Source organism: Rhagoletis zephyria, unplaced genomic scaffold (assembly GCF_001687245.7).
Source record: "Rhagoletis zephyria isolate East Lansing unplaced genomic scaffold, Rhagoletis_zephyria_1.1 Rzeph_scaffold_02802, whole genome shotgun sequence".
Classification (NCBI taxonomy): Eukaryota; Metazoa; Arthropoda; class Insecta; order Diptera; family Tephritidae; genus Rhagoletis; species Rhagoletis zephyria.
The window spans coordinates 5,179-18,887 of record NW_016159886.1 but is presented as its reverse complement, the minus strand read 5'-3'; the positions used below and the strand labels follow the sequence as shown (position 1 = coordinate 18,887).

The following is a 13,709-nucleotide window of genomic DNA, read 5'->3' as shown; positions in this document are numbered from 1 at the left end:
TTTTGAGCAGGGTTGGCACCTGTTTGAAAAATTTTATTCAATTATTGAATTAATAAAATAAATGAAATATCACAATACGAGTATCAAACTAAAATGGTATGAGAAAGTTTACAGCCGAAAATATTTTTGTAGCGATAGTAAATACTGAATTAATACACCTTTGAAGAAAGTGTACGATATGTAGAATCGAGTTATAAGTGTATAAATTAAGCTTCGAGGATTAAATACCTTCGAAAGTATATTCACTAGCAAACTTATTCCTAAAAGATAAAGCAAAAAAAAAAAATCGAAAATTTGTTTGAAAATCTCACTTCATATATGTAGCTCTTCAAATCTACTAAATATGATTTTTTTATGAATGGAGCCATATAGAGTTTTGAGGGGGAGTAACAGCACAAAAATACTTTTAAGGCACAGTGAAGCACGCCAGGTATTTGCTAGTAAATAAATAAACATTCAAAAATCGGGTTCAACAGGTCTCTTGTAAATTATAAAGGCTTTCACTAAAAAAAATATAAAATTTTTTTAAAAATCAAGGCTCTGGAGAATTGTGAACACTAAACTCCAGTTTCAAACCACTGTGCTGTGGGCCGCTAAGTTGGTGGTTGGATTTTTGTTAGTGTTGGTGGGGATGGTGTGAATGTGTCAACAGAGTTATGGTGTTATTATTGTAGCCTGCTTAACGAGCAGCACAGGTGTAAATACGTTTGTATGTAGTACATGCACACAAACGCTTGATTGGTGGTGCCTCTACAACAACAAAAGTAGATATTTTAATTTGTATTTATTTTAATATTTTCCTTTAAAAGCACAACCTAACCAAACAAGTAGATCAGTTTAATTCAGGCTAGAATTTAACTAACAACTAACTGTTGATCAGTTAGAAGCAATAGCGAGAAAGCCACAACAGTAAGGGCAGCTTAGCGCAGATTTTTTTATTTTTTTTGCATACAGTTGTATTCCGATGCAATTTATGAATATGAAAATCGTAAGCAACAGATAAAATACAAGTCCCCTCAAATGTGTTATATAACAGAATTACAACTGTGACAGTCTCACAGAGAACTTTAGTTGATGTGCAAGGACTAAAAAAATGTAATACTGAATTGCTGCATTAAAAGAATATATATAGATATATCTAAATAAATTTCTGAACTAATTGTGAGTACAATAATTATGAAGCTTACAAAAACCGCTTCCAAAGTGTGAAACGAAATTCTTTTTGGTCAGAACTGTTAGTGGAAAAAGTATTTTTCAATAAAAAAAACGACAATAATTTCATGTATGTGAAAAAGTTAACTAAAACTATCATTTAAATAAAATAAATATATTTGCATTTGTCCATACCTTTGTGTGTGATAATGCCGTCAAGTGGTTTAGAGGATAATATTTCGTTGACTAAAAGTGCTAACGATACCTTAATCAAAGTCCACAACAACAACAGCGGTGACCTCAAATTAAAGCAAAATGTACGGAAGGGTTGGAATATCAAAGCTTCAAAAATCTCCTCTCTCTCACATAATCGCATTCGCGCCATTGTGGAATCACTACAGATCAAGCCGAATCCCGAAAAGCCGATGATACCATTAACAATAGGTGAGTACTCAAAATCAATTCTGTGTCATTCGTGTTGCCTTCTCAGTGTCATGAAAATTGTAGTAAAGATCAATATAAAATAATTTCTAATGAAATTCTATTTAAGATTCGAAATAGGATTTTGCAATTTCGGAAAATTATACCAGAGACGGTACCGAGTTTACATCGATAATTTTTGGATTTTATTTTTTTAATGCGAAATTTTACGGATAAGCGGCAACTCGAAAATTTCCCACAGCTCGGAAAAATTCGATAATCAGCCTCGAGGTCGTTCGAATACATACAATACGCCCCAATTATTCATAGGCGAAATAAAGTCGATTATAAAGTTAGTTGCGACTAACTTTAGTGTTGACTTCATTTAGTCCCCAAACGAAGGCACACAGCAGTTGTGATCACTCCCACCATTCCCTGATAAGGGAAGTCCTCCTTCAAATGTAGAACTAGCCGGGATGGGTGCAACGCAAACACCGAGCGTTGTACTCTACCCTCTACGTAATTTTAGTCTTTATCTTAATCTTAATCCTAATCTTCATCTTTATCCTTTTTTCTTTTTTATCTTTATCTCCATGTTTCTCTTTCCCCTCATATTTCTTTTCAAATTCGTCTTTATGTTTATCTTCACTATGTATCATCGTCAGCTACACCATATTCATCTTCATCTACATTTTCGTGTCTTCACTTACTTTCATCTTCAATTCCATTTTCATCTCTTATCTTCGTCTTCATCATCATCTTTGCCTTCATCTTCTTCTTCAGTTTCATCTGTGAGAGTCGAGTCGTATCGAAAATTGCATGGCATGGAGATTTTTACCACGTTTATATCAATTCGCTTTCTTTTCTTTCTGCATGAATTCAACCAAGGCGAATTAATATAAGGTGATAGCAGGAGTACAAAAACAAAAATCTACATGTATTTTGTTCTTGCTTTGGCGGCATAAACTGTCAAAATCTGTAAGTGTGTGTAGAAATTCAAATAAAAATTTTCAATTTGATATCAGAAGCCATGCGGCGAAAAACATACACTAAATCCAAGGCACATAAATACAGGTAGAAGCCAAAATGACGTTGCTCTCATGAGAACCAAACCTTTAAACTTCAACTTGTTTTTCTTTTATTTCCTATATTTCGTTACGCTTTGAATGTCATATCGTTGTTTTTTTTTTNTGTAATTTTTTATTTTTCCTTACACACGCTCATTTTTATTTTTACTCTCCCGAAAACTTTGACTTTTGTAGGTTTGATGTCAATTTGGCTTCTACCTGTTTTTATTGTACCATGCACTAAATCAGCTGAGCTAGTAACACTACCTTATATAAATTCGCCTTGAATTCAACAAAAATATGTCATCAAATTGGCTTGAAATTTTCAGGTTTTGCTGACAAGTACATTCACATTCACAAATTCCCCGTTTTGCGACACCTGGCTAGAATCCGAGACATTTTTAATACGTCAAACTAATCAAAAGCGCATTAGTGCGATAGACAAGTATGTTAATAACGTAGATATCATATTACGCAGAAGTTACGTGAGGTGATCATCCATAACTGTAAGTTAATGTAGTACATATGTATGTATATGTAAATTCATATGTAAGTATTCGTAGGACTGTTAAATTGTTGATCCATAATGCATGGTATACTGCACACACATACATATTTAGCTCTAACCGCCAAAAAAACTTAAACGGCATTGTTCAAACTATTTTTTTTTCGGAGCAGAAATGTGTCTAGCTAGATGCTCTAGGAGCATTTTTGCATAAAAAAAAAACTGAAAAAATCTCGCTAATGTTTCTTTGGCGGTTAGGGTTGATATGTAGTATGTACATATGAGACGACGAAAATTATGAAAGTTGGTACTGCTCTAAAAAGATATTCTCTACCTCCTCCTTGCTCATCCCATAAACTGATAAACAACTTCAGGACAAGAATGTTCGTATGTATGTATTTGTATACGTAAACACGTTTATCGCATCCTATTCACTGTTTTTGATGTTGCATGTATGCAAGTGCTGTTAAATTTTATAAATATTCATGTACATACCTACGCATGTGTATGAGTTTTGATGTCACGGAAAACATAACTCACACACCTTCGTAATTCGGCCAATCAGCGCAAAGGCACGGTGCTCAAGTTCGCACTCAAAGCTCAAACTACATATATGTATATATGTATAGTACGTTTCATAACTATAGCACACCAATTAAACTGTTTTTCTATCTGCACAAAAAGTCTACATAGTCAGCTTCTTATAAATTCAACCTGAAACCCGTCTTTCCGTGCAATCTTCAAATTAGACTGTTTTCAAACCGACCCCGTCGACCTAAAAACCTATAAAAAAGGCAAAATAAAATAACGAAATAGCCTAGAAAAGGCAAAAATAAATAGCGAAATAGGCAGGAAAAGCCACTAGTCATCGCAAAAATGGCAAAAGAAGGAACTAAAAAAAGACAAAAACCGAAAAATAATCAAAAAATACATTTATTTTAGAAATGTTTATTTTACAAGTGAAAAGAGAAAAGCTATGAACTAATTTCATTATTTGAAAATAATAAACTTTAATCTCGATAGTTGCAGTAACATTGAACCACAATATGCATTTTGAAGTTTTCTGGCAGCATTTTCATTAGATTTTCGCGAAGAAAAGCCTTGAGTGTACTAAGCGTGCGCTCGACGTGAGTTGATACACAAGTGACGCCCAATTTAAATATGGAACGTTTAAAACTTTTATACTATCTGGAATAAGTATATTTTCCTTACCTTTTACAATTAAAGGTAGAAAAGGCAAATATCTTAAAAAAGGCAACATCAAATAAGTATATATGGAATCAGGGAAAGCTAACTCGTGGACATTTTTAATCAAATATACTCTACCTCTTTAACAGAAAAAAGGCAATTTCCATGAAATCCGTTCCCTGGTCATTATAAAACATAAAAATACCCTCATTCTGGTACCGTAACTTTCGTTTCATTGCTATAGCACACACAATTGCACATTAAATGAATATATGCATGTAAATATAATCAGTTTCGAAACTAAAATATTTGGAAGAAAGTAATATCAAAAGTAAAAGGTCTATATTTTCTTGTAGAATTTGAAAGAATAGACATAAATGGAGAGTTACGAACCAAACCATCAAATTCATAGCAGTAAAATTAAAAAAATTTTAAAACTTCGGCTATAATGTTCAAAGCTTTGAGAGCTGTTGTGAACATTAAAGTGTCCAAAATAACGTACTTCTGCTGCCTAAAATAAGAAACAGACCCACATCTAATGAAACGCAACCAACCATGCAGCCCAAAAATATAATCTAACTAGCAAAAAAGTAATGAATGTGAAAGGAATCAAACAATTACTTTTAATCTGTTAAAACGCTTTTTCGCAAATTTTTTGATCTTTTATAAATTAAGGACTTAATAAAAATGTTTGACAGAAAATTAGCTTATCGTCTATTTAATCTCTCCCAACTGTACTAACTGGGTACTTTCAGGTTCTGCACAGCTGCAAATTAAATGACAATTAGGTCCGAATTTTTAAACTTTGGTGCTATTTTGGCCTTTTACGGCTATATCCTCGACGTTCAAAACAAAAATATTTACGATACGACTTCCAGCATTTCATAGTTCCTATAATACCATATACAGCACAAATAACGGGAAATTTTTTTTAACAATGTTATTTAGTTTTGAATCACTATTTGTTTGTTAGGAAAACTAGAATATATAACTAAGTTTAAACGGTAGAAGTTATAGTTGCTATTTCACTACATTTCCTCTAGACTTCAGCAGGAATCGAACCCGCATCACCGATGAGTAAAGTAAGCATTGAGTTAAGCACACCTCGTCAACTCTTGTTGCTTATCCATCTTATTCAAGTTAGTTACTTTTTAGTTAAAGCGCATATAAGCTATAGTTATGGAACGAAAATTACTGCACCGCAAGGGGGTATCATTATGTTTTATAACGGCATTATTTTAATGTGGGCGATAACTGTTTGAAAATAGTATGACTAGAAGAGGGATTTGGTTTTCAGTTTGGATTTATAAGGTGCTTAGTATTTTTTTTCTTAGCGATTCAAGATCAGATAAGCTGGTGTGCTATAGCTATGAAACGTACCTTATTTATTAAAAAAGTTTGTTGATTCACCGGCTAATTTCGCTCGATCGGTGTTGTCCCATTAGATTTGGAAGCACGTGTGAGCAGGGTGGTGCACCTTGACTTGTTTTGGAATCAATTCTTGTTTTTGTTTTTTTTTTGGTGCGATTTCATACATGAGCCATTCTTTTTTAAGTCGGACGGATTTCGTAAAAAAATATGTCATGCCTCCGATTTGCTTCAAAATTGTTAAACAAATGTTGTTAACGAAGCGATACTCTGTCGAAATCCGCAATAAAATCCGCGTTTTGTTAATTTTGGTCCTGCAATTGCCACGCCCATTTCTAGGGGTTTTTCGCCTTAAAGAAAAATCTTGCCATACAAATATTATATCTGGATAGGTATTCTATCGAAACCCGCAGTAAATTTTTACTTTTTGCAAAACAAGTAAAGAAGTATAAGTTCGGGCGTAACCGAACTTTATATACCCGGCGCAGGTATCAAATATCGTCGTTCCAACTTTCTCTGAACTACCTTTGCATGCCAAGTAGGGATGTCGGTAACAATGTTTAACTGGGGATTAGTGTTAACCAGAGATGGAGACTGTTGTAACTATTAACTAAATTAAATGAGCGTCGTCAGTTATTGAAATAGCGGAGTTCTCGTATTTCTGAAATTTATCGTTATACGGGAAGCACGTGTAATTGTGCACACGTGTGCTCGGGTATAAAAATTGCAAAAATTTTTTGATTCTCACAAAAAAACCATCTCGTATAAGAAAAATATTTTAAAAATAGTTCTTGAAAAACGCCCATTTTTTAACCACGTTTTTTATAGAGAATTAAACAAGGATTACGATGGTATAATTTTAAATCCCTAATTTAATGGTCTTCACTATGTAAATCAACTCCAAAAAGTTCAACTGTTAATAGCTAAGTTAGCTTTAGGAAAATCTTGACCATTATTCATATATAGAAATGTCAAGCCCATTTCTTTAGCTTTAAAACGACGTTAAGATGTAGTCGCTACGATGAGCAGAACCCGAGATATAACGATTTGAAGAAGTACATGATTAGTCAGAATCCCGAAAATATGAAACTTTGACAGATCATATTTCCGCAGAAAAAAAAAGAAAACAAAAAATTCCTCGAACACGTGAGCTTATTTCATGTACAGAACCCATAAAAAAAAATTTTAAGCCAATCGAAAGTGTGACACCAAATTTGGTATCCGATATGAAAAAGAATGTCTCACATATGTATCAACATATATATATTACATGCATACATACATACACGTGACATTCCATCGTTTAGCCTTTAATAAGGAGCACCCAGAATTGATAGAGGAATACATATTCACAGGTCTATATGCATAAATATATTTATGTACAAATATGTGTGTATGTATGCATAGGTACCCTACAATTGTAGTACGGCATAAATGAGTAGTTTGACTATTAGTACTGAGGACTTTTTGATGACAACATTGAGGGGAAAGTACTCAATTTTTTCCCATGGCCTGAGCGAAAATGAGGACTTTGATAAGCACTTTTGTGATTAGGGATAATGATAATATGAGTACTCATATGATACTCAGCTGTCTTGTAGGGTATAATTTTCCAATCTGTCTGCAAAGAATAACAGTGAGTATTTACTAAAGTCTAGAAATGTTCTTGATAGTTGTTTGATTCTTAATTAACATAAAAAGTTGCTTCAATACTCACAATACTTAGGTAATATTATTCAATAATTTTAATTACCTACATATATTTTTTTTTTTGTTTTCTTCTCCCTCTTACGAAACCGCTATTTCTTCCAACTGATTAAGCATCGTTATGCTATCTCTTAAATGTTATCCGAATGTACCGCCACATACCCTGCAGAAAAAATTTATAAAAACGGCATTATGTTATCATTTTGTATCGCTGACAATCACATTCAGTAAATGTACAAATACAGTCTATTTCGATTTACAACGATAACCTAAGGGAGATTAGTTAAACTTAGCTTAACTTCTTAATTCTTTGAGTGCAGTGGGTTAGGTTATGTTAGGTTGGCTGCAGTCTCCAAAGTCTTTCACACTAAGTCTTACAGTTACTCTAATATCTAGTGCGGTTTGCTAGTGGGGGAAAATGACAGAGATGGTGTTGCATGGTTTCCACCTCATCATCGTCTATTAAACTCCTGCAGTCGTCTTTTCAGGGTGCGCCCAGCCTAGCTGCGTGTATTCTAATCTGGAAATATCTCCTAAGAACTGCAGTCGGTTCTTTTCAGTTATACGTCTTGTCTGGAGAGCTGGGAATTGGCTTGAATGATATGCGGTGACCGAGCCCAGTTTTCCCCGAAAGTCCTTTTACAGGTATAGCACGCCTCTATACCATTCTTTTTGCTCATTCCTCTGCATTGCGCCTGCACGTAAGCTTAGAGTCAAGGATACTACCTAAGTATTTCGCCTTGGAGGAAAGGTTCAGGAGGCTAGTCCCGTCCCGTTTAGCTTTGGTAAGAGGAATTCCACAATTTTTGTTTTCCTCCTTAACAAGACAAGTTCGGTTTTAGAAGGGTTAACTACTAGCCCATTTTGTTTTTCCTAGTTGGAAACATGTCCAACGCCGACTCCATCACTTTACTAATTGTTGGCAAGAATTAACCGTAATTCTCAGTAACTTTAGCTTTCGGATACGTTTTAGCTGGGAATTTCTGGCGGATAGAAATAACTTTTCGAAAGATCACCAATAGTATTTTTCAAATCAAAAGGTAAGACTTGGAAGTTAATTTTACACAAGAATCAGGTGGCTAGGCACCAGCATAGATTTTCTTGCAGAACAATGAATATCTACCCACCAGCATCTTTCTAATTAAATATACACATTTATCTAAGTAGTTACGAAATAGAAGTTCGTTGTACTAGCGCAGTTGTTTAGTAAACATTTCTCACAGGGATGCTATCGCCGGATATAGTACTAACTTACCACTAGGGCACGTGCCCGTGCGCTTGAAGCAGGACAGGTTAATTTCAAGTTTGGTTCCTATAAATACCGTCTCTAAACCAGGTGGATATATGTGTACATACAACTCTCGCAACAAACAGCTTGTGTATGCAAATGTAGGGCATATTTTTCAGATCGCCAGCGAAATGTCATGCGAACAGCTCGTGTTACAATAGAGAGAAATTTATTCTAGAAATTGATAGCTTTTTGCGTTAAAAAAAAATCGCAGATGTGTACTCCCCTAATGAAATTTCTTAACGTCGATACATGTGTATGCATGTAAATATGTAGTATAAACTTGTTTTGTTTTTTAATCATGTACATATCGTCACCTGGTTAAAAAATTGTCCTATGTTACTTTCGGCAGCTTTTGTGAAATCACGATTGAATTTTGGAATGTAATTTTTCGAAAACGCGAATGCTTCTCTGCTGGAGATTTCCAATAATAATACCCAATTGTTTATTGAACAATTTTTTCATAGTAACTATAATTTATAAGCCCGCCAAAAACCACCAAAACCCTTTAAAAAATGCAATAGGGGCACGAAAAGAAAATTTTTAGTTTTAAAAAATGGTTAAATAAACAATTGGGTATTATTATTGGAAGTCTCCTGAAAGAACCAGAGTTTTCCGATCGAAAAATAACGGTTTTCAAGAACTCTATACCATTTCTACGAAAAGTGGGTTTCCCATATAAAATACTACATCGAAAACTTTGAGGGACCTCTAAATATTTTTTGATTTCAAAATAAAAAAAATGTGGGTATATTTTTTAAGAACAATCCTAGGGGGTGAGAGCATTAAAATTCCGCCTTTACTTTATTTGGACCATCCTAATGTACATACTTTGTATGACATACGATCCTAAACTGGTGGCAACTCTGGTCAAAAATAGCTAGCAAATTTCGTAAAATATTTCTCGTTTGACACCCATATTAAATTTTTTTTTTAACTTGTTAATTAATATGCGTTAAAATTTTTAAACAGGTGGCAACTTTATTTAAAAATATTTTTTAAATAAAGCTTTCTTAAACCTTTGTCGTTTGATACCCATATTAAAATATTTCGTTTAATTTGTCAATTAAATCGATTTTAATTTTTTCAACGGTTGCCGGCCCGTTACAAAATATTTTCGTTTGACATCTGCGCTGTTGTATTATTTTATTGACCTTATCAATTAATTGATTTTAACTTTTGAAAAAGATGGCAACTTTCTTAAAAAATATCCTAAATTTTAATCCGTTTGGCGCCAGTTATGTGTGTTTTTTGCTTTCACTTAGAACGGCCGAAGCAGCTCAAACCCAGCCAACAATGTGTGTTTTTGTTTGAAAAAAATTAAAATAAAATAAAAGACCTGATTTGTCTTTCACTCAGCGTAAAATTCATCGATTATGACTTGAATAAATTAATATACTGCTAATATGGGGCAACAGGTTCTATTGCCATAAACTCCAAATAGTGTTACGCTTTAAATTGTTTGCATACAAAGGCAGATAATTGTTTAATAATAATTATATTATTAATTAATTAAATACTTATATTTTATAGAAACTAGTAGAGCTTTTTCCTTTTATTGCGTACTTCGTACATTTTTCCAAGAGAATTTGCAATGGTAATAAATTGGAAGGCCTGATAAGATCATCATTTGCGTAATTAGAGCTACGATCGGCTTCAATGTAGAGACGTTTGACGCAACAGTGCATTTACATATATAAATGTATATCGATTTACAATTTTCTTATAAATGTAAAAATTAATTAAACTGTTTATTAATTACCTAAGCATGTTTGTAATTGTTTACTTATCTTTAACAGGCGATCCGACGACATTCGGTAACCTACGCGCTTCAGAAGCAACTATCAAGGCCGTACAACGGTCGCTTGAAAGCGGTGATTATAACGGCTACGCACACTCACTGGGCCACGAAAAAGCGCGTCGTGCCATCGCAAAATACAGCGCTCACCAAAGCATCGATGAAATAAATTACGAGAATGTTTTAATATGCAGCGGCTGCTCATCGGCGCTGGAGTATTGCATTCTGGCGTTATGCGATAGAGGACAAAATCTGCTCGTACCACGTCCTGGCTTTTGCCTGTACAAAACGCTATCCGATGGTTTGGACATAGAGATACGATACTATGATTTGTTGCCAGAACGTCGGTGGGAGGCCGATTTGCGTCAGCTGGAGAGCTTAATTGATGATAAGACAGCCGCATTGCTAATAACTAATCCGAGTAATCCTTGTGGCAGCGTGTTTAGTCAGAAGCATCTGGAGGATATGCTAGCTATATGCGAACGACACTATTTGCCAGTTATAGCGGATGAGGTAGGTACTCGTTGATTATGCATGTATGTATGTATGTATGGGAAAAATTTTGTTCTAGCATTAACACTGTAACGCACGTTAAGTTGGGCGAAAATGTTGAGAATATGGATAACGCTAATTATGATAACAATCAGGTTAACTAGCTTAGCTAATCTTTACATTCTTAACTGTCTAAACAGTCGTAACCGATCCTATTGGACTTGTTGAAGCCCTTTGAAATACCGTTTGCTTTTCAATTCTACTAAAAGACATTGAGGCATCATCTCTCATCAAGGGACAAAAATAGTCATAAGCACTTTTTCGGGACCACGAAACCTCGATGTCTAGAAGAACTAAATAAGGCATCGCACATGTTAAACGTCTACATGTCGAATCTTCCACAGTCACAGATAAGAGATTCTTTGACCTACGGTTAATAATCCGAAAATCTTAACTGTTACCATTGACATCTTGTTCTCTTGCTCTGCACACAAAAACTGCAATTTTCCAGTAAAGCACAGAGGCCCAACAAGGTTCTCAAATCGGTCACCGGTAGGACTTGAGGCGAGGACAAAGAAACGTTGTTGGCAAAATAAGTCCAAGGCCAAGGTGACCAACGGATTCTAAACTATGCGGCTTTTGCTTGATCACTGAGGAGCTGTATTACGCAGTGGACGAAACTACAGACTTGTCAAAACACCGTACCCCGGACGGTAAAGGAGCACAATTTCAAGCTCAGCAAGCAACTAATGCTCGGCTGATAGCGCAGGCAGCATGCGAACAGGCACTTACTGGAAGCAGAGCCACCCTTGTGAAATTATGGACGAAGTCCAGACCTACATATGTCGCAACGATATTCATCGAGAGACAATCACCACCTTCGCAGATGAACCACATTTACGTATCGTGGGCTTACATATATTCAGTTGCTTAAAAAAGTTTTTGCATATTTCCAGGGGACACATTTGTTTTTTATTTTCTGCGGACTTTAACGTTCTTTTGTCTGAGTACACCTCTGGTGAAACTTTCCGGTTAATAATTTTCTACGACATTTTAACCCTCTAGTGACCTCTCAAATGCCATTTTATTCAGAATTTACAAAAATGGGGTCAAAACCACAATTGTGAGAGAGCTAATAGGTTAAAAGGTTCTACAAAATTATTCCTAGTGAAGTTTTACTACATAAACCCAAACTAAATATTTCGCTCCGATATGGATTTCGACTCCTTTTTCTATACTTATTTTTAAAACATTCAGGCAAAAAATTGTAGCCTTGGTATGGCCATAAAGGCAAAATGTACCCTGAGAATGCAACAAGATTTGGTGGTTTTGCTATATGGGTCTTGGTATTTCATTCTAAGTTGGAGTTATTTCGCCCCTAAAAATACTGTTGCATTATCAAATTAGGCATTTTGAACCAAACCCGATTAGTTAATATGTAGGTTTATTAGTGGACAAGAGCCCAAAAATAAAGTGTCTATCAAAAAAAAACCAGAAGTCGAGATAAGATATTCTTTCTCTACTACTTTCAATTTATTACACCTCAAAACCGTTGTTAGCGCTTAAGACTTGACTTAGATTCTTTCTATAAACATTCATTACTTTCTAGATTTACGAACACTTGGTCTTTCCCGGTTCTAAATTCATTGCTATTAGTCGTTTATCCAAAAACGTACCGGTACTCACATGCAGCGGCACTACAAAACGATTCCTTGTACCTGGTTGGCGTATGGGTTGGATAGTGGTACACGATCGTGAAGAACGTTTGCGTGAAGCGATTGCAGGCTTGAAGAGCATGTGCGGTCGCATTTTAGGCTCGAATACAATCGTACAGGGAGCTCTACCCGAAATTTTACAGAAGACACCAAAGAGTTTCTTCGATGACGTGATTAATACAATCTATGTAAGTGAAATGAGAAAAGAGTATTTATAAACACATATATTTTCTAGCTCTCACTCTCACCTGCGTCGCTCTATTTATCTCTCAACTTGCAGGCTAATGCGCGTTTGTCATATCACTTGTTGAAGGCAGTACCCGGTCTTAATCCAATAATGCCAGAGGGCGCCATGTACATGATGATTGGCATAGATGTAGAGCATTTCCCTGGCATCAAGAACGACACACATTTCGTACAGGAATTGGTGAATGAGCAAAGTGTTTTTTGTCTGCCGGGTTCGTGCTTTGATTGTCCAAATTTTGTACGCATAGTTCTAACTGTACCTGGAGACTTAATGAACGAGGCATGCATGCGAATAGCGGAATTTTGTGAGAACCACTATAGAAATGATGATAGCATTAATGAAAATGAAATTTTAAAATACAGCTAAAATACTAAAAAAAAAAATCAGTCCAGCTTTTTCATCGAAAATATAAAATTTATTATTTGTCAATGTTATTGTGGCTTGTTAACATTTTATTTTTAATATTTTTATTGAGCTTTGTACCACGATTGTTTATTAGGAAAAATTGAAAAAGCAACAAAGTCTAAGCGGTAGAAGTTATAGCACTATTTCGGAGATCACCACATCTCCTCATCAGACTTCTTTTTCTAGACTTCAGCAGGGATCGAACCTGCGAATTCGATGTTCAAAGTCAGAAGCGTTAACCACTGAGCTATGTACATCCCGTAAACTCTTGTTGCTAATTCATTTTCCTTATTCAACCAACTACTATCAAGTGCAGCTGATTTGCCGCTATTTAAACTCGACAGCGTGGTTGTTGTT

At 35.0% G+C, this 13,709-nt stretch overlaps 1 protein-coding gene across 1 annotated transcript; it reads left to right on the top strand.

Moving 5' to 3' along the window:
• Positions 1-1,361: 1,361 nt before the first annotated feature.
• On the top strand, positions 1,362-13,321 carry LOC108367752 (tyrosine aminotransferase-like). The gene is made up of 4 exons (XM_017622448.1): positions 1,362-1,596; positions 10,495-11,006; positions 12,595-12,888; positions 12,981-13,321. The coding sequence occupies exons 1-4, from the start codon at positions 1,362-1,364 to the stop codon at positions 13,311-13,313; spliced, it is 1,374 nt and encodes a 457-aa protein (XP_017477937.1). The 3' UTR covers positions 13,314-13,321.
• Positions 13,322-13,709: the final 388 nt, after the last annotated feature.

What these genes read in the sequence shown, in the direction of transcription:
- LOC108367752 (XM_017622448.1), top strand. Translation starts at nt 1,362, where the DNA reads ATGCCGTCAAGTGGTTTAGAGGATAATATTTCGTTGACTAAAAGTGCT. An exon ending in GATGATACCATTAACAATAG is followed by an intron (nt 1,597 to 10,494) that starts GTGAGTACTCAA and finishes TATCTTTAACAG; the next exon opens with GCGATCCGACGACATTCGGT. An exon ending in ACGTGATTAATACAATCTAT is followed by an intron (nt 12,889 to 12,980) that starts GTAAGTGAAATG and finishes CTCAACTTGCAG; the next exon opens with GCTAATGCGCGTTTGTCATA.